Source organism: Sus scrofa, chromosome 18, assembly GCF_000003025.6.
Source record: "Sus scrofa isolate TJ Tabasco breed Duroc chromosome 18, Sscrofa11.1, whole genome shotgun sequence".
NCBI classification, from domain to species: domain Eukaryota; kingdom Metazoa; phylum Chordata; class Mammalia; order Artiodactyla; family Suidae; genus Sus; species Sus scrofa.
Genome location: NC_010460.4, coordinates 41,107,812 through 41,133,506, shown reverse-complemented (window position 1 = coordinate 41,133,506; position 25,695 = coordinate 41,107,812). Strand labels below are relative to the sequence as shown.

General features: G+C 43.6%; 1 protein-coding gene across 9 annotated transcripts in view; it reads right to left on the bottom strand.

Annotated features, from left to right (window-relative positions):
* The window catches only part of PDE1C (phosphodiesterase 1C), a 592,240-nt gene that overhangs the window by 277,049 nt on the left and 289,496 nt on the right, over positions 1-25,695 (bottom strand). For 6 of the 9 annotated variants that reach the window (XM_021079205.1, XM_021079207.1, XM_021079211.1 and 3 more), the window contains one exon: positions 11,816-11,842. The exons of the other annotated variants lie outside the window; for them this stretch is intronic. In XM_021079205.1, the coding sequence (XP_020934864.1) occupies positions 11,816-11,842 (27 nt within the window). The remainder of the gene's footprint in view (positions 1-11,815; positions 11,843-25,695) is intronic. 9 annotated transcript variants of the gene reach the window in all.

The following is a 25,695-nucleotide window of genomic DNA, read 5'->3' as shown; positions in this document are numbered from 1 at the left end:
AACACGTTTCTCGATACGGAGAAATCAGTAGTGAAAAAAAAAAACCAGTGTAAAGCCAGCAGGTGAAAGTATGAAGTTATTGTGATCTAATGAGCATAAGCTACCGTCTTAAAGAAGGGCTGTGCTCATGGGCCACCACCATCACCACCACCCCCACAATCACAGCCATCACCAGCACCAACGCCACCACTGTCATCACCATCAGTATTGCTATTAAAAAGCAACTTCATTTTCAAAGGGAAGCACTATAACCTCTAATGAATGAGCTTCTGTTTACCCCTCAAAGAAGCACTATTTGCATTACCCAAAGGGTTAACTTTCTATCTTTCTTGATAAAGGGTTATGAATGAACAGTTACTTTCACTAACAACATAGTACATAAAACTATCACAAAATCATGGCAACGTTACTGGGAATTCTGGACTTGCATACCGGCAGAGGCAATCACGCACCTCACAATCCACCCTGCACTCCTAAGGTGCTTTTCTTAAGCTATTTAATTGTTGCGCTAACTCTAAGAAGCTCTTGATGATGATCTAAATGATAAAACATATCTTGAAGATTAAGAAACTGATTATACAAAAGTCAATGCACAAGTCCTCCTTCGTACTTATATCAAAGGTAACAAGACAACTGTGGCAACCCCATCCCCTAGAGGCTGGCCACTGCAATTCACAAGCCCACTACAGAGAAGAGCACAGCCTGTGACTCCAGACAGAGCTATGCTTTCAATCTGTACTTTATCAATTTCAAGGGACATTTTTGTTGTCTGGTGTACTAAGTAGGCATCTATCCCAATTTATATTGGGACTCACTTTGTAGTTACCAGTTTTCACTGAAATTACTGTGATAATTTACTTTCTTGACCGTGGTACGTAAAAGATGGGATTTGATTTCTCAGTACATTTGTTTGGGGTTTGTTTTTCAGTGTGGTTTTTTTTTTTTTTTTTTTTTTTTTTTTTTTGCCTCCTACATAACAATATGTGATAACACCAAATTATTTCTTTTAAGATCTTTGATTTTATGCGTTTTCAGTCGAACAGAGTATAATAGCATGGAGAACTTACGATTTCTGACTTGTTTCCGCATAGAGCATGCTGTATTTACATAAACCAAACAATATTACCCCTTCGAGACAACTTCAAAATCTCTTTCGATGCATGATTTAAAGTACTTCAAAATTTTTTCCTTGTAAAATGTAAATGCATCGAAACAGCTGTAAAATTGTATATGTCAGCTACATAAACCGTGAAATACAATTCATAAATGTGCTGCATAAACAATGAATCATACATAGATCCAAAGAGTAACATTAATAATAATGGCAAAAATACTCTTCACACTGACTAAAAGCCAAAAAGCGCACTGAACGTGGTCATTCTTTATCTCGTTTAAGCCTTACAACATCCCTATAAGGGAAGAACAAGTATCATCTTCTCTGCACAGACAAATAAAGGCTTAGAGCAAAGGCTTCTCAGCCTTGGCCCTACTGACCCTTGGGCCAGATATTCTTCGTTCCGGTGAGGACACTCCGTGTGTTGTAAGGTGGGTAACAACATCCTTGACCGCTATCTACCAGATGCCAGAGGAGACCCCACTCCCAGATGTGACAACCAAACATGTCTGCAGGGGAGCTCCCGCTGTGGTGCAGCAGAAACAAATCCAACCAGTAACCAGGAGGTTTCAGGTTCGCAGAAACAAATCCAACCAGTAACCATGAGGTTTCAGGTTCGCAGAAACAAATCCAACCAGTAACCAGGAGGTTTCAGGTTCGCAGAAACAAATCCAACCAGTAACCATGAGGTTTCAGGTTCGATCCCTGGCCTCACTCAGTGGGTGATGGATCCAGCATTGCCATGAGCTGTGGTATGGGTTGTGAATGCGGTTCGGATCCCACGTTGCTGTCACTGTGGTGTAAGCCGGTGACTGTAGCTCTGATTTGACCCTTATCCTGGGACCCTCCATATGACGCGAATGCAGCCCTAAAAAGTGGGGGAAAAAAAAAAAGTCTGCAGATGCTGCCAAACGTTCACTTCGAAACCACTGGCTTAGAGAAATTAAGGGATTTACTAGAGGTTGTACACTTAAGAATTAGTAGGTCAGGGATTAGAAGCCAGGCCTGCTGATTCTAGAATGTACACCTTCAACCAATAAAACACAGTGCTATTCACTCTGTGATAGTTCCGAGGACATTAATTTTCCCTCAAGATAGAAAACTAAACATGAAGATGAACCATGAGTGTCTTCCTGTGGAAAGATCTTCCATGACCACACCAGGCTGGGCCCTTCCAAGTTTTTTTTTTTTTCCCTAATTAAGGTCCATGTTCCAGTGGCTGTTGACCTTGCATAGGGCTCCCCACCTCACCTATTCCAACTTTCTTTCTAAAAGCTGCTCCCCAGTCACTTAGTTAAGGCTGATTCCATTCTTCAGTAAATAAGACACAGGCCCCGCCCCTAAAGAGCAGGGCCAACGGCTTCCTACCAATTCCCTTACATGCCACGGCTCTGTCTCAAAGTGCAAACCCTTTGCATAGTGACCACTGGATGCTGGTTTTTCTCTGAGGGATCCTCGAGCCATCAGCGACTAAACACTTTGCATGTGCCAAAGACTCCCTATGTGCTTCACATATACTATTTCATCCTGGGCTCCCAAGAACCCAAGGAGGTATGCATTTTTATTTCCATTTGACCCAGAGGAAGAGGTTCCTGCAAGCAGGGAACTTAGCCAAGCCTGACAACAAGATCTGTACCAGGACTCATATTTCAATCAAGGAATGGATGACTCTGAACCCCTTGCTCTTGACCCAACCCTCTGCCCTTTTCATTTCATGGATGAGCAAAGACTACAGACGTGTCTCTTCCAAAGCATGTTCTTGGCTTAATCTACTCCCTCCAGCTTGCTTAGAAATGTTCACGTAGGCCCCCCTCTCACCCAAGTTATGGGAATAAATAATACAGAGCAGAGCGTGGTTCTACTCGTGCAGAGCCGAAGGGGAAAAGTCAGGCAGTGACCTCATGAACTTCAAAAAGGCATTACCATATTCAATCAGAGGATAGAAAAATACAGGGCAAGTTTTCCTTTATCTGATCCTATCTTTGTTATTTACTTTTTATGCATAAAGAGTTGTGTATTCATGTATGACTGATTATATCGCTTCAAAGCACTTTAAGCGGTAAGTACTAAAATAGAAAAAAGAAAAAACAAAGAAACCTGATGGTAGAGGTGAAGGATTTTTCCTGTTTCAATCACATTATTTAAATATAGCTTGTTGGGTTTGGGGTTTTTTTTTGGGGGGGTTTGTTTGGTTGGTTTGTTTTGGTTTTTTTGTCTTCATTGAGCTTTCCTGAGAACTTCAACTTTGAGGTTGAAGCCAAATATGAAAATTTTCAAATGTCTAATGTTTTGATGAGAAAAGAAAAACTGGCAGAGTAGGGAAATGAACTCCAACAGGCATATTTTTCTGATGCTTTGATTTTATTCAGCTTTAAGCTGCTTCATTTAGGGGCACAGGTGGGGAGGGGTTCCATGGTTGTAAAAAAAAAAAAATGATAAAACCACAAGGATGGAAAAAAACCCAGGAAGTTTTTGGCATCTCAAGAGTCTGCCTTTAAACCCTGGCTCAACATTTCTCTACTTTGTGACGTCAGTCAAGTTACAAATATTCCCAAAGGTCTTAATCTATAAAGAACTTCATCAGAAAAAGAAACTCTGATCGCTGTGAAGATTAAATAAGATCATGCACCTGAAGCACCTGCCACATGATGGACCCACAATAAATGTAACAGAGTGCCCTTTAGACATATTTGTCAAAGTTTATGTTTTAGCAATTGTCCCTTTAATGTCCTTCTCATGATTAGTTCACACTACTATTCAGGCGAAATCAGAAGTATCTAAATCCTAGGTGATCTGGCTGATGGCCAAAGGACCATCACTATGGGGTCAGACTGTGTCACCTGCCCAGTGACCTCTGTGCTAACTGGCAATGTTTCTTTTCTCCAATGATTTAGTTACAGGTCAAAGAGTGGTTGTCATCACTGCAAATGCCATTTGATGGTCTGGGCTTCCTTGTAGAAACCCTCAGTAATTAGAATTAGAGAATACCATTTTTGAGCCAAAAAGGAACCATAGAAAGTCTCATGTTCCATCTCCTCTCTTTACATATGAGGATACTGAGATGAGGAGGGAGTAAACTGCAAATACAAACTGGTAACAGAATTGAAATGTGACTCAATCTTTTGTCTACACCAGTGGTTCTCAACCAGAGGTGACTATGTCCCCCACACACACAAGGGACATTTTTTGTTGTCACAACTAGGGAAAGGAGGTTTACTATTGGTATCCAGTGAGTAGAGGCTGGGGATGTTACTAAACATCCCACAATGCACAGGAAAGCCCCTACAATGAAACCATCAACAGTACCAAGGTTAAGAAACTTTGATCTAGGAGTTCCCATTGTGGCATAGTGGAAACAAATCCAACTGGTATCCATGAGGATTAGGGTTTGATCCCTGGCGTCTCTCAGTGGGTTGGGGATCCGGTGTTGCCATGAGCTGTGGTTTAGGTCGCAGACATGGCTCGGACCCCATGTTGCTGTGGCTGTGGTGCAGACCAGCAGCTGCAGCTCCAATTCGACCCCTAGCCCAGGAACTTCCAAATGCCGCAGATGCAGCCCTAAAAAAAGGAAAGAAAAGAAAAGAAACTCTGATCTATACTACTGGACCCAGTGTCCCCAGACACTTCAAAAGCTGCCTCTTCAGCTGCTGCTATTAGACTTTGGACCTAGCCCCAAGCTGGAAGCCCTCACCAATGACTGAATCGATCAGGTCAATTCTGCCTCTTTAGTATTGAAGACCACTGGGATTAGGAGGGATTTAGAGACTTGCCTACTCAGGCAACTGAAAGTCTGGGCTTAACTTCGGAAGCAGAGTAATATGCCCAGCATGAGTGTTGCTAAAGTCTTAACGAGGTACTCAGGTCTTATCAGGCAATCTAAGAAAATGATTCTCAAAGCTGTTTTGGCCAAACACCACAAAACAGCCAAATGACGCACACCACATAGTTATCAAGTATTCAGAATAAAGCATCACCAACAAATACATTCGATGCTGCACTAAACATCTCCATGATTAATGGTGTGATGGAGGAGATAACAGAGATTCAAGCACTAATGTAGAGCAAAAATACTCTCAGAGTTTCTCCCCAAAGCTAGAGTTCCATATTAAAAGAACTTAAACAGAAAAGCAGAGTCAATGATCCAAGCAATTGCATATTTTTTGGTTCTTGCCCATGCATGCCATCTGGCTTGCTGACCTCATAGGCCTCTACCCGGGCGGGTGTGAAGGCCAAACAGAGCTTGAATGTGTAAATATGTGGTGATCACAAGTATGAGTCATTTATCAATCTGAACTTATCTACCTACATTTCCACCTGGTAATTCTGGCTTCTGACCCATGATAGAAATATATGAAGAATCCCTATTGGATTCGCTCATAAATTCAACTCACATTTAGTAAATAAATACCAATTATATCCAAGTCACCATGCTTTGGGGAAGCCTATCCCCTACTCAAAAAAAAAAAAAAAAAATCCCAATGATGCCAAGAAGAATGACATAGACCCAACTAACTAGTTCTTGTACATAGGACTAGAGCAGCGGTAACTGGGGAAACAAGCTTGCTCTCAGAGGGAAAGATCTAAGAAGGCTTTTTGGAAAGAAATGGTATTTGAATTGGATATGGAGAAAAACGTGGGACTTCAACAGGTAAAAATGAGAACATTGAAAATAGGAGAAAGGTTATAAAGGAAGAAGAGAGGATAGAAAGTACAAGGCAAATAGGACCATCAGTGAGGAGTTGAGCTTGATGGGAACTTAGGGAATAACAGAGACAAGCAGGAATGTTGAGTTGGAAGCAGATATAAAATCCCAGACAAGAAGATAGTTGTTTTTTGTTTTTTGTTTTTTGTTTTTTTTTTCATTTTTAGGGCCACACCCGAAACATATGGAAGTTCCCAGGCTAGGGGTCAAATTGGAGCCACAACCACCAGCCTATGCCACAGCCACAGCAATGCCAGATCTAAGCCTCGTCTGTGATCAGGCCAGGGATTGGACCTGCATCCTCATGGATACTAGTCAGGTTCTTAACCTGCTGAGCCACAATGGGAACTCCAAGAAGAGAGTATTTATTAGCGTTTATTAAAAGGAAGCCAGTAGAGGTTTGTTGCTGTTGTAGGTACTGTTGTTGTTATTTTTAAACAGATGTGACACACTCAGGGGTACTGTGGAAAATGGAATCAGACATGGGTGTGCAGAATGGAGATGAAGAAACCAGAGTAACGAGAGTGGCAGGAGGCTATCTGAGACTCTAAGAGATGGACAGTGAGACTGGACCAAGATCACAAGGACGAAAACAGTGAGAGGGAAAAGCCCATAACCCGTCAGAGACCCACTTACCACAGGAGAAGGGGAGCACAAAAAGCTAACTGTTGAAGAAACACACAACAGAAGCTCATATATAGCCACTCAAAAGCTTTGATCCCGGATGAGCGGGAGAAAGGTAATAATGAACAGACACAAAGATGGAAGAGAAAAGAAGACTGAATCCTGTGTAGGCGAACCTCTTGACGCAGAAAGCAACAGCTCAATGCCAAGGTCTGTCCTGCTACTAGTCTAGCTCTACCTCCCAGACTTACTCTATCTCAGCACCCTCTCACCAGGCCCAGTTCCCAACTCCTGCTACACAGCCTCTCTGGGTCTAGATCTGTGCCTGTGCTCCCGACTCCTGCTGACACATTAGGAGGGTGACTGCGTGGGTAAGGGACGAACGAACAGCTGCTGCCTGACACCCTGAACTCTGACCCAACTGTCCATGTGGGCCCTCCATCACCCTCCTTTCTCCCCTGGCTATTTCACCCGAAATCACAGTACTTGTAGGCCATTTCCCAAGTTAACTGCCTCGGGCATTATATTCTGTGGCTAAATCTCAGTGTCCATCTGTGATCTGTGCTCTAGCCAGACCACTTGGCTGCTTTCTCTGGTCCGCTCTGCCTGCCACCATGCACTGTAAAGTTGCCCCGACTCAGTGGGCAAGCTTGGAATGTAAGCTGGACATGTTCTCATAGCTGCTGCATACATTCCTTACCACTTTGAGAATTTATCAGTCATCACCAATACATATAGAAAAACATCTTAAAGGACTCATTCTTAGGAGATTCTGTTGTCCCTGACGCCAGCACTCATATTTGGGCTCTAAATGTCAGTGCTACTAAGTAGTGATATGCAAGACTGGTTCTCCATAAGCATACAAAAATATGTGCACTGACGTATCCCACCACCCCTTTCACTTTCCCAACGAGTTATCTCCCAACAACCTTTTTTACTGCAAAGGTTGGGGACAGCATCCCTGAGTCTATGTTAACGATGCCGAAAGAGTTTCAGAATCCACCCGAGTCTCAATGCGTCTAGAATGAAACGGGGCATGGTTCAGCAGAAGATGCACCTGCTAACCCGAGACTCCAACTGCTTGGAAGGCAGTCTTCCCACAGGGTGATACCCACTCACCTTCCTACCCGCCTCCCGCCCACACACGACAGTCTATTATTAACAGCAAAGGTGGAGGTTCTGCTGATGACTCATTAGGTATGCTGATTCATGAAGGCTGATAGGCAGACCTGACGAAAGGAATCATTCGCTGGAGTTAATCAATTATTGGGCCCATCAAATGTGATTACTGAACCACATAAACATCCAAGTGAAAGAAGGCACTGGACACTTGGGGGGGAAATAACTCCTTGTTTTGCCTTGCAACAAATAAAGGCCAGTCTGTTACCTACATAGGTGAGACCTACCCTATGGATTATCTCCACACCTTTGTATCCTGGCCGGTTTCTTCCTGATAACCAAAATATTTTTGTGCCATTTGCCCCTTTGAGAAAAAGCCTAGACAATCAGCAAAACATGCGTTTTTAAAATAAATGAAGGAGTTCCCTGGTGGCTCAGTGGTTTAAGGATCTGGCGTTGTCACGGCTGTGGCTCCGGTTACTACTGTGGCATGGGTTTGATTCCTAGCCTAGGAACGTCCACATTCCCTGGGCACAGCCAAAAATAAAATTAAAATTAAACTAAAATAACTGAAAACATAAAGAAAAAAAAAAAAAAACCTCAACTATCCCATTAGACTTTAATTTGCCCATACTTTCAAGCACTATGAATAATAAAAAAAAAAATACCGTAGGCTCTCTTGGTGGTCTAGGGAGAGAAGAGTATACAAAAATATAAGTATCCTCTCTAAAGATTTAATTGTTCCCAATGATATTCAATATTTACATCTGTTACAGCACGTACCATACTCTATTACCATTCTTCCCACGCATCACACCTACAGGCCTGTGCACCTCCTCACAGAGTCTGTTCCTTAATATCTTTTTATTTCTCATTCTTTTAAAGGTATGACAATAGCATGAAGTAAACTTTTGTTGAAATGGGAGATGTTGTAAACTACCAGGCACGTGACTACCGACCTAACATGATCATCAGTAAGAAGAGAGACAACTTTGGCTATAAAGGTAATTGCTCACAGAAACATCTAGAGTTATAAAATGAGTAAATCGGATACACTGAGAACCGGAACTTGCACGTAAATGACCTGCACAGAACTAGGACTACTAACACACAAATCAACAAAAACCTGCATCCTACTGAGGGTTTTGCTATCTGGTGGCCTTAAAACGCCAACTCCACGCCACTCCTGGCCAAAGTATTTCCACCGCCCAGACACAGGAAAACAGGACATGTGTCTGCGGAGGTCCCTGAGGATTGTGGGGTGTCTTTACTTGGCCTTCTGCCTCTCCCTGTGCTGACCAGTCACAGCCCTCTGAAATAGGGGTGAGTGGGTGCATGTATGTGTGTGTACCGGAAGCCCTTTGGGCACAGATTCAGCTTATCACATCATCTCTCATAGCAACTCTTTTCTTCCTGGGCAGCCCAGAGTATTAGATCATTTCTAGGGATGTGTGATTATTTTGTACCTGGTCTAGTGGGCTTTCTCAAAGATATAAACGTCTCAGAGCCAGACCTGCTAACGCAAAGCTGCAGCTGTACTGAAAACAGCCCGATGAGAACTGTATGGGGAAGCAGGCATCCGTGCAATCCTCTCTAGCTGTCAAATTACCATTTCACCACTTCAGCAAATCTCTTGAAATGATTGGCCCTTACAGACAAGACCCATTCATAAAGCGAAAGGACGGTTCCCCGTAATTGTGTTGATTGAAAGCCCAATCCAATAAGGTTTTCTGTGCAGGGAGAAGCATGCCTCCTACCTACAGGTGCCCTTGCTAACCCAGTAAAGAGTACTTACCACATTGCTCTTCCAGTTGAAATTCTGGTCTCGAAAGAGATGAGTTCATGTCCCTTAACACTAAAGGTGAGACTCAGTAGAATCACTGTCATCAAAATACTCTTATGGGCGCCTAGGATATGTTTGGTACTTGATGAAACATTTAAAGAAAGCTATCTACCTTAGTTAAGCTGTAGTATGATGACGATTTTTTCTTGAACATGGCTTTTGAAAGTAAATATATAAACAAAATGAAAAGAAACTTAGCAAGAAAAGTTGAAACAAAGGTAGATTATTTTTATATCCTGGGCTATCTTCCCCCTAATGTCCAAAGCAAACCTGAGTGACCTAAGGCTTTTTAGTGTAACATTTGTATCATTTCATTTTCCTACCAGAAGCCACCAGCTTTATCTGACTAATTAACCGAAGCCAAATAACTACACTTAAGCTCAAGGAACCAGATGAGTCCATGAGCCTGTCCCTAACATGAAAAACGAATCACAGCTACTCCTGGACCAAATGAACCATTCAACAGATAAGCAAACATTCAAACAGTCTAGCATCTTACAGGGCGATCAAGATACATTTAAAAGTGTCTACCATTCAACAAATGAGGTACCTGCATATTCTCAATGTAAAGATCCCGGGAAAAGGTCTTAAGCAAGGTCATTCGGCAAAAGGTTGAAAGTTTGATGCATGAAAAGAGCCTCAAATTCTTTAAGACCTCTCCTCATGGCTCTGGGTGGGTTCTGCAAAACCTTGACAAATAAGATACAGCAGAATTGACCCTGAGCCAGTTTCAGGGTCCAGGCCATAAAGTGACTCGCATCCGCCACTCCTTGTCTCCTGGAACATATGGCCTAGGAAGCCAGCTAAGAGTGTGACTACCCAGCATCCACCATGCAGTAGAAGCCCAAGCTCCAAGGAGACATCCTGGAGGTTGAAAGCAACATGGGGGGAGAGAGAGAGAGAAAAAAAAACAAGGAACACCAAAGCTCCCCTCATGCGAGTGGGGATCCTCTATCCCCAGCAGCCCCAGCTGACATCAGGTGGGTCAGATCCAAGGCACCCAGCCAAGTCCTTCCTGAATACCTGGTCTATAAAACCATGAGCAAAGGAAAATGCTTGTTCTAGGCCATAAGTGTGGGGACGGTTGGTTACTCAGTGATAGATTAGTAGACATGGATCTACTGCACATGAGACTATGAAGGTGATTAAAAATAGAAGAGCTCAAACCAAGCCTCTAGTAATCTGCACTTTACAAGACTCCAATGAAGCTGATACAAAAGTCTTTTTTTAACATCAACATAAAAATGCAACAGTATTCACATCAGATATGCAAAAATATGCTTTCAAAAAAAGTTGACATAGTAATTTGAAACCTGACAGGTTTGAGCAGTTCTCTTGTAAAACTCCCTCTTACCTGTCTATTTATCTCCTTAAAACTGCAGCAACTCTGAAACATCTCGTACCCCCAGTTAACTACATGTGAAAATGATAAATTACCTTTTACTACTGAAGACTATATGCTCTCTCATCTGAGTGATTAATTTACACGTTCAGTGATTCACATGCAATTACCATCATAAGCCCAATGAACCTGAAGGTAGAATTACTTGGCCAGCCATAGAAGCTCATTCTATTTAGAAAGGTATAGCAACCTCTAGGAAGCTTTAAAGTTTTAGTAAGTTCTAGTTCATCTTCTCTCAATGATTTGTGCCCCTCTGCACTGCATAGAGAATGGCGGCACCACTACTACGGATAATTATCTTTATTTTCACTAGAAAAGGTCAGATGAAAGTGGGCACCTGAAAATACCACTGTTGAAACCTACTAGAAGATTTTGATTGCAACAGTAATTTTTGATCTCAGTGTAATCTGCTTAAAGCCATAATACCAAAGTCAATCAATGAAACGTAGACTTTTAGACTGCAGCCTTTTAGACTGAGCTGTACGTAGGCTTCTGATGCTTGGGGAACAAAAGGTCTAAGCCATTTTATTTCTTTGGAATGTGCTTTCTAAACTCTTATCAATAAAACAGACTAATGGGGGGTGATGATATATGATGTTCTCCTTTAAACTGCCTTTTCCATGGTTAAATCTATGCTGACTTTGTCAGCGAATCAGGCAAAAGAGTGTATTTAAAGACCCTTTTGTGCTCCCATCCATAAACCTTACACACGCCCAGCTTCACTCTGGTCAAGGTTTAGTAAAAGCACCATACACCTTAGCAGTAACAGGCTTTTTAAGCCATCGGATCCACTCTCACATGAAGATATACACTTACTGTGCCACACTAAATGCCTGCAATCAATGTTTAATTACATCAACAGGAGCGACTTGAGGATAAAGCAGGCAAAAGGCTTGGAAGGAATGAAGAGACTATTTATTACAAAGAATGTTCACCATGAGCCAGACTCACAGAGTTGTGACACCAATGATTCAACCAAACAGCTCCCCTTTCTCAGAGAGATGCTCTTACCTCTGGGATGTTTTCTTATATTTCCTCCTGTAGGAAAAGAAGCATAAACACACATCAGAAAAAAAAACGTGCAGCAGGCAGTGGGTTAGAAAAAGACAGCTTCAGTGGGGGTGGATATGGAGGTGAACTTTTTGTAGAGGGATCTCTTGAAAGGCTTGTGGGTCTCAAAGCCCACATAAGTTTTGGATTATTGTGTTATATTATAGTAAGATGCACAGAACCACACTCCTAAGAGTTACACGTAGCATCCCGGGAGCTCAATGGCTGGGCGCCCTTTGTTCTGCCCTTCCTCCTCTGAGGGCACTGCAGCATCTTGGCTGAGATCAGACTTCAAAGACAGCAAGATCTAGGCTTAAATTTCAGCCCTTAACTCACCAGGTTCATGGAGTTGTTGAGAAGTAAATGGGCAGAGACCGTCATTTCTTGTATCTAGCACATAATAAATGATCAATAACTATTAGCTCTTTGTACCGTCATTATTGCTACTACCACTCCCATCATCTAGCACTAGAGTCCTTTTAAAGAGTTGCCTTTTAAAATATAAGTGGGTAATCGTGCAACTCAACCATGATTTTAGACATAAGGTCTGCAGGCAAGGAAGTGAGGAGGGGAAAATGAGGAAATCCAGAAGCAAAAGTGGTGGGAGCAGCATGAGCAACTTGCTAATGGCTCAGCTGTGGGCTCCGATCCCCTGGAAGAACACTTCCCCAGGAAGCTCCCGTGGCTGGAGCCACCTCTGCTGTTTACAGTCCTCATTTAGCCTTGGGCAAATCTGTTGGCTTCTTCATCTATCAGATGGAGGTCACGTGTGCCCTGGCTTCCTCACCTGGGTCACAGTGGCATTTGAGAGGAAAGAGTCATAAACGTTTATTTTTTCCAGTATCCCAAGGTTTCTCATGTTTGTGGCAGCTTTTGTCGACTCTGAAGACGCTCAAAAGAGGGTCTAAAAGGCTCTTCACTGGGGGTCAGAGGAAAGGATGCGCTAGGAGAGGGAGATGCCTCTCCTGGTAGCATCTCCAGGAAAGGTACTGCTTCCCCGTTGCCCCTGGTTCCACACCCACGTCCCCATTACAGTCACTGCACCAGGGAGCCAGGCCACTGCTTTGCTAACAGAGATATATGTCACACGGGTTTTTCAAAAAGGCACAGATGTTTCAAATTCGGAATCCCTATGACCTGTGAATCTGTGTTCAAATGAAAACAGGCAGTGTGAGATGTTAAAGAAGCCGTGTGTAGCACCCAACTTACCGTGGGATCTTAACTAGATACGTACTGGACCCTCTCAGCAGTACAGCCCACACTCTAGGCAGTAGCAAGGACAGAGGTTTCGTCTATAGGCACAGAGCACTGTGAGCTGTGGGCGACCCCATGCCCTTGGCCCTTGTTAGGACTGCCGTCTGATAAATTGGGCCAAGGAGTCCCTGGGAAGACTAGAAAAGAACCCATTGTGAATATGCAAGGACTGAAAGGTAAGGGGGCAGTCGGACCAGATGGAGGCACCAAGCTCAACTAGTTCCGTCCACAGACAGAAATTCTGGCTTCAGAAGCCAGAGGAAGACAACCTTTGCTATTGGCTTCCAGCATTTGCCAAGGACTCTACAAAGGCACTGCTGGGAATGCTGCGAGCATAAAATGAACAAAAATAAGAATAGTTTCCACTTTTAGCACCTACTAGTAACAAGCACTTAACATACATCACTAATCTTCAGAATAACTTTGCTAAGATCCACTCTCTGAAAGAATTTGAATTCTATAAAAGGAAATTAAGACATGTTGCCAAAAATGTTACTTTATTATAACAACCGAGACCAGGGGTGGCTCAGGAGGCTTTGTGAAAGTCAGAGTCTTGATTGATGGGCAAGAGTTCAACAAAAAGAAATATGTAAGTACATGGGAAACAGGTAAGGAGGGCAAACCAGCCCTGCCCAGCCCAGCCAGATATGGAGGGAGACAGCAGGTTCTAAGTCTAAAAAGTGATGAGAACATTAAGATAATCAAGGATAGCAATGAAATGTATCCTTTAAAAAAAAAAAAAAAAAAAAAGATGACACCTGAGAGAAGGGGTCAGCTCTTGGGTAGCCTTGTGACAAGATGACAGGGCTCTGGAATATTATAAACCTGGTTCAAAACCCAACTTCTCCCTCTGTAAGTATGAGACTGAGACATTTCTATGCTATTTTAAGCTTTAGTTAGCCTCCACATATATTAAATGGGAGGAAAGATCTCAAAGGACATAATCATTGACTTTGCCAGGTACCGTGCTGCCATGTAAGAAGGCATTCTAAACCCCTTGCACCTTGTTTTGAGTTTCTTGAGCTCAGGGGTCCTGCCATATGGATCTCTGGATCTATCCCAAGGGCTTGTACATCAACTGGCACATGGCTGGCACACAGCAAGTATCTGATGACAAAATAAAGTCATTTGCAGCGCCACCCACACCTATCAAAATATGGGTCATGCCTTTGGTAGACCCAAAGAAAGAGAGACCGAAGATCTCATTTTTCAGTCCAACTCACCTTTCCAACACTCACCCCCCTTCATAGCTACATTCCTGACTCTACAAGCTCTAAAGCTCTCCCTTCCCATGTCCCATTTGGACAGATAGCCCCCACATCAAAAGAGATTTAATCCAAATAGTGTCATCTTACACTGGAGTTGGAAGGGCAGTACCTAAATCATAAGAGAAGGTTGGAAAATCCGCAGAAATTACTCAAGGTCCTACTCCCAGATCATCGTGACTGGGCAAGACAGTGAGGTCCTGCTGAGTCCTACTCATCCTTCAGCTCTCAGGTGAGACATCACTTCCTCCTGAAAACCCTCCAGGGCTTCCCAAACTGGACTGTGCCCCTTTTGTGTGTTCTCTGGTGACCAGAGCTATTGCACATATCACTATTGCACATATCACTCCAAATGGTACCATTACAAGATCAAGGGCTTGTCCACCATCAGCTAGTGTTTCTCCCCTGCCTAACATGGTGTTTGACAAATGACAGCTGTTCATTATACTGCTGTTGAGTAAATGAGTGAATTTATCAGGACACTGGTCAAAATGCTTTCTTTTCTACTCATTTCTTCTTTCTGCTTAGTGATGATTTACTACAAGAAGTGAAGACACCTACCAGAGTCATGCTTCCTACACACAGGAGGAATGCAATGAGAGAAGGCCTGGGGCAGGGGGTGCCCACAATTGTTGAGAATCTCCTCTGTTCCATGTCTGCTACATCAATTAACTCACTTTGACCTCCTATAAACCCTGGGAGGTTCACCTCACTTCATACTTGATGGAAATGAGGCTCAGAGAGATTAAGTATCTTGACTAAGAATATAGAAACTTGAAGTGGTTGAGACAGAAAGTAAACTCTGAAGGACTCACAGAAACTTGAGGAAATTAGTTAAAGAAGTCAAAGGATGCCCAGAGGAAACTCAGACACTTGACAAGAACAAACAAAACCAACAACAATAGAACATACTGGGTTCTTTCCATCCAAATACAGGAAATGAGCTGGAAAAGAACCTAGTTTATTCTTGGCCTTTTGTTTTTAAGAACTTCAACAGAATCTGCCCCTGATTCATAACCTGAAAGACACAGGGAATGTTTTTAAATGTTCTGTTTGGGTTTCTCAAACTCGGTTTAAATTTACAATTTTTGGAAACCTGAAACAACACATGACAGATGATAAGATTCACGAAGCTCGATGGAGCTAATTCAGACCACAGAGAATGACAGGAAGCTGCTGCAATCTGGGCTCTTGGAGGCCTGGGCGATGCAGGGAGCACAGCTCCACACTCGAGCAGCAGGCAGGCCCCTTCAGGAGCCCAGGCTAAGGAAACCACACTGATGAAGTTCTAGAGGGCTTTGCAAACTCTGTTCCCCGGAATACTCTCCACCCTTCACCCACATACGTACACGGCACTGCTTGTGTGTGTTTGTCTTATTTAAGGAGAGGAATTAGAGTACAATCCTCAAGGTCACTTGCTGAGGCTAAAATCCCGTCTCCACATCTCACAGGCCGATGTGAGAGTGGAAGGTAATAACGAAACATTCAGCGCAGTGCCGGGCATCCGGTAAGTGACCAAGAACGAATCAGTTACTGCATTCAGAACAACAGTATTGTGTAATTAATAATGGTATTACAATGCCACGGGTTTCCAAATTTTGTTTGCGGGGGAAAAAAAGCCTTTCATTGGTTAAAAAAGGAAAAAGAGTTGAAGATTGCTTTCTCCAGTAAAAAAACTGAACTCCCAATTCTCATCTTAGAACACGTGAACCACAAAGAAAGCAGGTGCTAATCTCAGTCCTACTATGAGGAGGAGGAGCTGAAACCCTGCCCAGCTCTACCCGCTGCCCCCATGCCCGGGGGAGCCTGCAGGCTGTTCACTCTGGCACCCACCTGGCAGTGGTCCCAGTTAGCCTAGCAGATGCACACACTTCCTTCTAATGTCAAAGCCAAGGCCATTGCTCAGAAAGCAAGAAAAAAAGCAAGAAAAACTAGCGATTTAGGAATAGGACACCATGATAATCTTTAGAAATACATAAAATTGTCTTTTAAGAAAAATCTTTTATATCCATCATTCCCTAAAAGCTGAAGCCCAGTGAGTTGCTTACACAGAGTCCCTAAGCATTCCCCAAAGTTGTAACTCAGCCCAGAGATAATGGTGCTATAACTAGAATTATTGATTGACCATATCCACTTCCCTCTTAGACAAATTAAAAGACTCCTGGTCTTCAATGGAAATCAATGTCTGTTTAAGTCTAGAATGTTTCTATGGAACCGCGGATTTCCCAAGAAGAATCTAATGGTGTGTACCTGTTACGTGTGCATGCATGGGTAGGGAACGGGAGAAGTGATGGCTTGAAAATCTCCTCTGAAAGGTTTCAGTCCATTTACACCCAGCTGCTCACACTCTGACAAGTGACTGCAAGACAGGAGCATCATCAAAGAGCAAAGAGTTCTGACCCCCAATGCTTAAAAGAGTTCTCCAAAGCTCGCCCTGCTGTGGCATCTAGACCCTGAACTTCACTGTACCTCTCCTGGCCCCAGTCAGGCAGAGGAGGGATGAAACCAAGCAAGCAGAAAGGGTGATTCTGTTCACAGTAAACCCGGACCTACCTAAGGGCAGAGTAGAGACAGCAAGGAAACGGCAAGAAAACAACAAGAGTGGTGGGAGAGAGGAGGCTTTTAAGGAGCTTTGTTTGCTTTTTGCTGGCTTGGAGTTTCCAAAGTACTGGGCTTATCCACAATCACATGTAAGTTTCACATACTCCAAAGTCAAACAGATGACTTGGGAATCATTCCTAATAGCCTGGGCAAGTGAGAGTCAATTAAGTATTGAGGTTAAATCATGAAGCGCCTGGCAGTCTTTCCTTTTTTTTTTTTTAAGTGAGTATCCTTGACTAAGAGCCATATGGTTGCTGCAATAATGAGGTTTATAAATAGGCTTAATATTCAAATAAGCTGGCTTACAAAAACCAAAACTTGTGCTCAGTTTCTAAGTTGACAGCAAGATACCTCCCAGTTGAGCCCAGGAAGGATTTCTGGTCCGGGAAGTTGAATATGCAACAACTCCACAGGCACAGTGAGAATTCCACTTCTGCCTGCAGGGTTCTCCAGGGTTTCTGGGCAATAATGACTCACTCTGCTCCAAATCCCAGCAGATCCCATCTCCATCCTTCCCTTACTAAACTCGCTACTGCTGCCCATGCACAGACAGCGTTAGAAATTTTGATTCTCAGCCCTCAGTTCCCTCAGGGGAAAGGAGATTGGGGGACAGACTCAGAAGGACAAAGTGCACAGAAAGACTCAGGAGTTAAGCACATGTTCCCATGAATTCAGGTCACATGAGGCTCACTCATGGGAAAGTAAACTGAGAGAGCATGCCACAGAGACCCGTGAAACGCGCGACAATCTCCGTGATCATCTGATCCTCTGGTTTTGTGTTTTATGGGCACGTGGGGTGCCTACTAGACAGAACTGGATATGTTTAGAAACTTCTACTGAACCTGTCTTAAATCATTTGTCTGAACTACTTTAGATGTTGCTGAGAATGGAAGGCTCTTGTACATCTCATTTCCATGATAACCCGTGTTAAAACCTAGATTTGCAAAGCTATGTGTACTGATTGTTGGATGGCCTTTCCCATTTTTTTTAAATGAATAAATGCCAAGGAGAAAAATACATATAAATTGCGATCTCCTTCTAACAGACTACTTGGGGAGTCGGGGGTTGGGGAGAAGATATTAGAGAAAATGAGAGACTCTCTTACTTGCTCAAATATTTCTTAACTGATGAGCTACAAAATGAAAATCCATGTGGGAAATGATTCTGTTTTCCTGGTTGGCCAAAGATCCAAGTCAGGACAAAAAAATTAAAAATAATGAAATGACATAAACTCACTTTCATCTGGAATAACCTAATAATTAGGAAAGAGTTGGTTTTGCTTATTAAATTTTCCAGAAATTTTTTCTGCCAGGTTTTCTTTTTTGCTTTTGTTTGTTTGTTTTAATTTTGTCTTTTTAGGGCCACTCAAGGCATATGGAAATTCCCAGGCTAGGGGTCCAATCAGAGCTGTAAGCTGCCAGCCACAGCCACAGTCACAGCCACAGCCATGCCAGATTTGAGCCTCCACTGCAACCTACACCTCAGCTCATGGCAATGCCAGATACTTAACCCACTGAGTGAGGCCAGGGATCAAACCCAAGTCTTCATGGATACTAGTCGGGTTCATTACTACTGCGCCACAACAGGAACTCCTTTTTTTTTTTTTTTTTTTTGTTAGTTAAAGTATAATTTATTGACAATGTGGTGCCAATTTCCCCTGTACAGCAAAATGACCCAGTCATGCATACATATACGTTCTTTTTCTCATGCCATCTTCCATCACGTTCTATCCCAAGACAGTGGGTATAGTACCTTGTACGGTACAGCAGGACCTTATTGTTTATCCATTCTAAATGCAATGGTTTGCCTCTCCCAAACCCAAACTCCATCCGCCAGGTTTTCTATCAAGGAAAATTGTCCAACGGAGTCACACCCTTTCATGTAGGCCTCTCGGAAAAGGAAGATCATGTTTAGGGGCAGCAACTCCCAAAGTACAAAATTCCAGTAGGTTTAAGCAAAAGTGATGAGATCAAATTCAAACAGAGGCAGCCTTCCACAGAGTGGGTAGGAGTTGAGGATGGTCAATCAAAAGAACGACAGAGGGAGTTCCCGTTGTGGCGCAGTGGTTAACGAATCCGACTAGGAACCATGAGGTTGCGGGTTCGGTCCCTGCCCTTGCTCAGTGGGTTAACGATCTGGCGTTGCTGTGAGCTGTGGTGTAGGTTGCAGACACGGCTCGGATCCTGCGTTGCTGTGGCTCTGGCGTAGACTGGTGGCTACAGCTCCAATTCGACTCCTAGCCTGGGAACCTCCATATGCCGCAGGAGCGGCCCAAGAAATAGCAACAACAACAACAACAACAAAAAGACAAAAGACAAAAAAAAAAAAAAGAACGACAGAAAGCTGTAAAGAAGGTCAATGCTTCACTCACTCCTGGAAGCATATGTGCTTCTCTCTCGTGCCACGGAAAGAGGAGCAGTGGAAAGAGGAGAAATCTTTGAGGAGGAGGCTTAATCCAAGCTAAACAGCCCCACAGGAAGCCCCCCCGGACTGGCACCAACACACACAGCCAACCACACCGCCTGATGCGCCTGCATTCCTACAGGCCTGTGTCTCCACTGCCCCCTCCTCCCCAGCCCCCTTGTCTGCCGGCAGACAGCTGGCCAGACACAAAAATCTAAATCTCCTGTTCATGTCGGCTCTCTCCTGGGCCTAAAAATTCCAACACTCAAATGACTGTCCAACAGGCCCGCAAATGGGACCCCTCCCCAAAGAAAGCTGAGATCTTCCTCTGAAAAGCAGGACTTGTTGAGCAAACCAAGCACTATTTCCCTCTAGTGCAAAGTCTCTAGCTTACAGTTGGGCAGCGAGCTCATCAGTGGCACCAATGAAAAACTATGGAAAGGGTGCCCGAGGAAGAACATAGAAAGTAAATGCCACGCTTGCAGAAGTCCAAGTAGTATAGTCTTTTGCATAAATGATTTATCCCTCTATTCACATATTTACAGCCACTTGCAGTGCTATGAGTACAGTAAAACTGCGTGGGTGGGAAGAGAAGAGATTTTTGTGACCTCCTTCCTGGAAATCTGGCTCCTGTTTAGATAAACATGAATGAGAAAGTCTGAAATATTTCTTAATATCTGTGACGATGCTGTCAGAGTGGAGATAAATCCAATGGACTGAGACCAAAAATCCCACTCTCCACAGATACACCCCTGTTATTGGGGGGGGGAGATTTTCATTGAATTATCCACAGAGATGTTTGATTCTCTACTCCGTTGTTCCCACGTAGATTTAGCCAGAACAAAAACTGTATCTTCTGCTAAGGCTAACTTCAGCGACCAGTCTAAAATTTGTAAGCCTTTCCTACCTACTCCCGTGGCACTCTCTCCTCCTCTCCTCTGCCTTTCTTCCCAACTCACTGTCCAAACTTCCTCCTGGCAGAATGCAGCTACTGACCATTTAAAACTCCAGATGAATGTAAGTCAATACAACAGCTCCTTGAAAGCAGAAGTCCTTCCTAGTTCCTCTAAAATCCTCTCTCATGATACAATCATTGGCGTTCCCGTTGTGGCTCAGCAGAAACGAGTCTGACTAGCATCCATGAGGACGCAGCCTGGATCCCTGGCCTTGCTCAGTGGGTTGAAGATCCTGCGTTGCTGGGAGCTGCGGTGTAGGTCGCAGACATGGCTCGGATCCTGCGTTGCTGTGGCTCTGGTGTAGGCAGCACAGCTCCAATTCGACCTCTAGCCTGGGAATCTCCATATCCCATGTGTGTGGACCCTAACAAGACAAAAAAATAAATAAATAAAAATACAATCATCTATAGAATACTCCTCTCTGGACACAGACTATAAATTTCAACAATTCATATGTGGCAAAATGAGGTCAATATCCAAAATACAAGGGAAAAACCCCCACTCAACTAGCAAACGCACTCCTAGGGACCATTTTGAGCTCTAGTGTCAACTGAATCAGTTAGTTGAGCATTTGAACCAAATTCTCAGCTACAGCTGCCCTCACCGAAACTATCCAAGACTCCCAGTAATGGGTGCTTTGAACAATTCTTTAATTTTTTAACCATGACTAAGTTCAGTCAGTAGTTTTATAGACAGAATGGCAGTTCTAAACAACTTTTTTGTAGCCTGATTTATAATAATTCATCCTTACATTTCACAAAAGAGCTACTCTGGACCCTATTTATGAAACTGTTCATAGTCTCTCTTAATTGGCAGACAAAGTTTCCAAGTAACAACCTAGAGTAGGATCCTAAACATAAAATCCTTATGGGGATAATTTAAAGGTATTGTAAGACCCCTTAGAATCATCCTCAGACAAGAGTCGGAAGGTACAGAAAACCAGGAGTGGGATATTAGTCTGAGTTTGAACTACTCCTAAAACACTCTGAGGATTCGTTTTCAGGGTCTAATCTTTGACTACTGGATTTACTCAGTGTCTCTAGAGTAGGAAAAGCTTTCGTTATTTAAGCATTTTGGTTGTTTGGAAGCTGGATAAACAGAATTTAATGTTCTTTGGATGTCCAATAGTGACTTTCAGCCAAAATACTCAGTGCATCCTCATGGTGCTTTTCACTTAAGTGGCCTTAAGGGAAAGGAAAGCTCTATTTTGGCAGAATATTGAATAATGGGTCCCTGTAATAGGCCTCTGGAGGAGAGTGGAAAAGAAAGGAAGAACCATTTGGGGAAGGCCAAAAAGAGCCAGAAAAAGGCCATGAGGCAGAGGTGGCCTGGAGGGTGAGCACTACAGCAGGACCATGGATGCCCCCAGAGACACGGGCCTGGGGCGTGTTCCGCAGGTTCCTCTGGAGCATCCGCACGAGGCTGCACCCACTGGACAAGCCTAGACAACAGGACAGCCTCCTGAAGGCTCTGGGGAACCTCCACCCAGCCAAGCTCCACCAGACCCTTCTCCAAGCTCTGAGTCTCACCATCTGGCTTGTGCCCTACAGTCCCCAGAAGTCTGTAATGAGGGCCTCATTCAGTCTGGCTTCTTGGGACGCAGTCTCTTTCTGCCTTTGGAACACTAGACATAACCCTGCCTAGCTCCCAGCTTTCTGTCTTTGCTCAAAGCCATGTTGTGGTGGGCATGACACCAGGTCATCACCATAAGGGTCCCAAGCAAAGCCATGGAAACTGACTGCCATCTGGCCTTCCCCAAAGATTGAGCAAGCAAACGCCAGTGAGAAATTAGATTTAAACTCACAGTCTTCTGCACCTTTTTTCAGACTGTTTAGGGGAGTCACACTAAACTGTGTCCTCTCTACTTGTAAAATTTATAGAAATATAATTTAGCATCATTCAGACACATACATGAATGCACATATTCACATGTGCATATAGGTATACATTACACATTATGTGTTTTATTATCACTGGATACATAAATGTTTTCTTCTTACTTTGTGGGCTATACATTATGTCTCCAATCCGGACCTTTCCTCTAATCTCCAGACTCGCTTATCCGACCACTTATGCCTTCACCCCACCTCCTCAGGGCAGCTTACAGGTAGCTCCGGAGGGCTAAAACGGAACTCCTGATTTATACTCACTGTTCACTCTGCTCCCATAGACAACGAAACCTGCCAACCTGCTCCCCTCTCAGCGATCCCGACCTAAGTAAATACGACCTGTGGACTCAAGCAAAACACCTGGGAGTTATTCTAAATTCCACATTCTTCCTCATTTCCCAAGTCCAAGTCTTTAGAGTCTATGTCCTGAAAATCTCTCAAATCCAGCCCTGTAGACCTATAGTGGCTTCTCATCACTAGAGCCCCCAATCTAAAAGAAAAGGCAAGAGCTGACCCCTCTCCAGCTGTGCCTCTTTTTTTATTTTACTTCATTTATTTATTTGTCTTTTCTAGGGCCATACCCACAGCATATGGAGGTTCCCAGGCTAGGGATCTAATGGGAGCTTACGGCTGCCAGCCTACGCCACAGCCACAGCAACCAGATCCTTAACCCACTGAGCAAGGTCAGGGATCGAACCTGCGATCCCAAGGTTCCTAATCAGATTCATTAACCACGGAGCCATGACGGGAACTCCTCTCCAGCTGTGTCTTGAGCCTCTGGTCTCTGCACAGCTTGTGCTGAAGCCACTTGGCTTTCTTTTGTTTTCCCGGAGGCGTCATGTCCCTTTGGCTCTTTGCACATGCTATTCCCCAGACTTTGGAGACCTTAGAACATTCTTCCTCATCTCTTAACTCACATCTACTGCTTCCTCATATCTCAGCTTAAATCCCACTTCTTCGGAGAAGCCTTCCTTGATTCCTAGGCCAGGTCTGGGCTCCCTCTACATGTTCCCACAGCACCCTGTACTTTGTGGTGCTCAGCACAGAAAATAACCATTTGTGGAATGGGATGTTTCATCTTTGCCTCTACCTGTGGACTGAATACCCCCCAAGGGAGGGGATGTTTGTCTTCTTTCCCTCGTATCCCTGGTGCCTGGCACCGTGCCTGCCACATGGTAAGCGCGAGAGAAACGTTCACCGAGTGAATGAATGATGGATGAGCTTCCTGCACACAGAGGTGTGTGTGTATTCATTCGAATTTATACATAAAACTCATTACCTATAATCATAAATTATGCTTCCTTGATTGAATGATCCTCTTAAGCTTTTTCATAGTTTCACAACCTGGAAACATCTAGATGTTTCTTATGCTCAAGAAGACTTGTTTATTTTGTTTAATAAGGGCTGTCAAATGTCTCTAAATAGAGAGTACACGTCAATAAGACTGAAGAATACCAGCACTTTGCAGTGGATTCAGCATACTTTCTCCAGAAACTGAGTGTTTCATTTGCTGTAGAATTCATTTTTATTACTAACGGGAAACTGCGATGGTCATTCTCAAAGCTGTCACTTTCTGTGCCTCATATGCAACCATTATTTTTTCTTAGTTGTCTCTCAAAAAGCTGGAGGTAGGTCATGGAAGCACTTGCCTTCCGTGTGGGGAAACTGAAAGCAAGGAGCGTAGTTTTCCACGAGCTAAAGAAAATTAAAGACAGCAAACCAAGCTAGAAATGCCGAAATCTCTCTGCTTTGGGCTGTCTCCAAACTGATGGAGGCTATAAAGTTTGGTCAAAATAATAAACACTTAGCGGCTAAATACCGAGTTTGTAATGAGCTAATAAGTTAGCACAACCAAATTATGAGAAGCAAGTGATGATGTACTAATATACTGCATTTATATTCAAGTGAAGAACATTTCATTCTAAACGTAAGACCCTACTTAATCCCTTTTCATATTAACTCCTCTCTCCCCTTCAATATGCAGTGAGGACATATTTCAGGGAGAGTTAATGGGTCTTTTTTGGGGAAAAGAAAGACTCAAAAACCAATCCCTCAAACACAAACATCTTCCTTCTCTAAATGCCAGGACACTGTGCCAATATCACTAATCTAGCAGTTAATTATTGCCCATACTTACATTGTTTTTTTAACTTTTCACATCTAAAAGAATTATCCCAAGAGTTCCAGTTGTGGCACAGTGGAAACAAATCCAATTAGGAACCATGAGGTTGCGGGTTTGATCCCTGGCCTCGCTGAGTGGGTTAAGGATCCGGCTTTGCTGTGAACTGTGGTGTAGGTCTCAGGTGCAGCTCAGATCCCACATTGCTGTGGCCCTCTCGGAGGCCAACAGCTGTAGCTCTGATTCAACCCCTAGCCTGGGAACCTCCATATGGCATGGGAGCAGCCCTAAAAAGCAAAAAAAAAAAAAAAAAGGAATTATCTCGTCTCCCTAACCAGACTCTGAGTTTCCTGAAAACAGGCTTTTCTTCTGATATTGTCATAACTCTTCTGAAGCTCCTAGTATGTGGTATAAAACAGGAGCCTAATAAAAATATGCTGAACCACCTGACATTTGCAATTAAATAGGAAAGTGGAGGACCAATTAATACAGTAAAATATGCAATCTGGGTTGGGAGGAATAATAATTTTTTTCTTTTTTTTGCCATTTCTTGGGCCGCTTCCGCAACATATGGAGGTTCCCAGGCTAGGGGTCGAATTGGAGCTGTAGCTGCTGGCTTGCACCAGAGCCACAGCAATGCGGGATCCAAGCCATGTCTGCAACCTACATCACCGCTCATGGCAATGCCGGATCCTTAACCCACTGAGCAAGGCCAGGGATCAAACCCGCAACCTCTGGTTCCTAGTCGGATTCATTAACCACTGAGCCACGACAGGAACTCCGGGAGGAATAATAATTTTTTAACCATTTTTTTCAAATTGCTTTATTAGTGACTCAGCCCCCTTCCCTGGGTCATCTGTTCTAAGGCTTCAACTCAGAGCCATGACTCTCAGACCCCAGGCTCCAGGCCTAAGGTCTCTCCGTAGTTGCAGGCTGCTCATCGACAACTACCTGGACCTTCCAGGGGCTGCTCCAGTTCCGCACGTCTAAACCCAGTTCCCATGCGGCTGTATCCGAGCCTGCTCTCCTCTCTTGATCTGGAACAAGGTACCAACTCATTAAGACATTGGAGACAAAAGGTATTTGGGAGACAACTTCTCTCTCTCTCTCTTTCTCTCTCTCTCTGCTCCAGCCTAATGTCAAACGTGCCTCTGACTCCTTCCTCCTCAATGGCATCACCACAGTTGAAGGATCTTCTCCAGACCCCAAGTCTCATCTCCAATCTACCTTCCATGCCTCTTCCAGAATAGCCAGCCTAAAATTCAAATCTCATTTTGTGACTCTCTTTGAAAGTCTTAACAATTCCTTAGAAGTTAAGGGATAAACTGTAAACTCTTTAAAATTACATGTATTC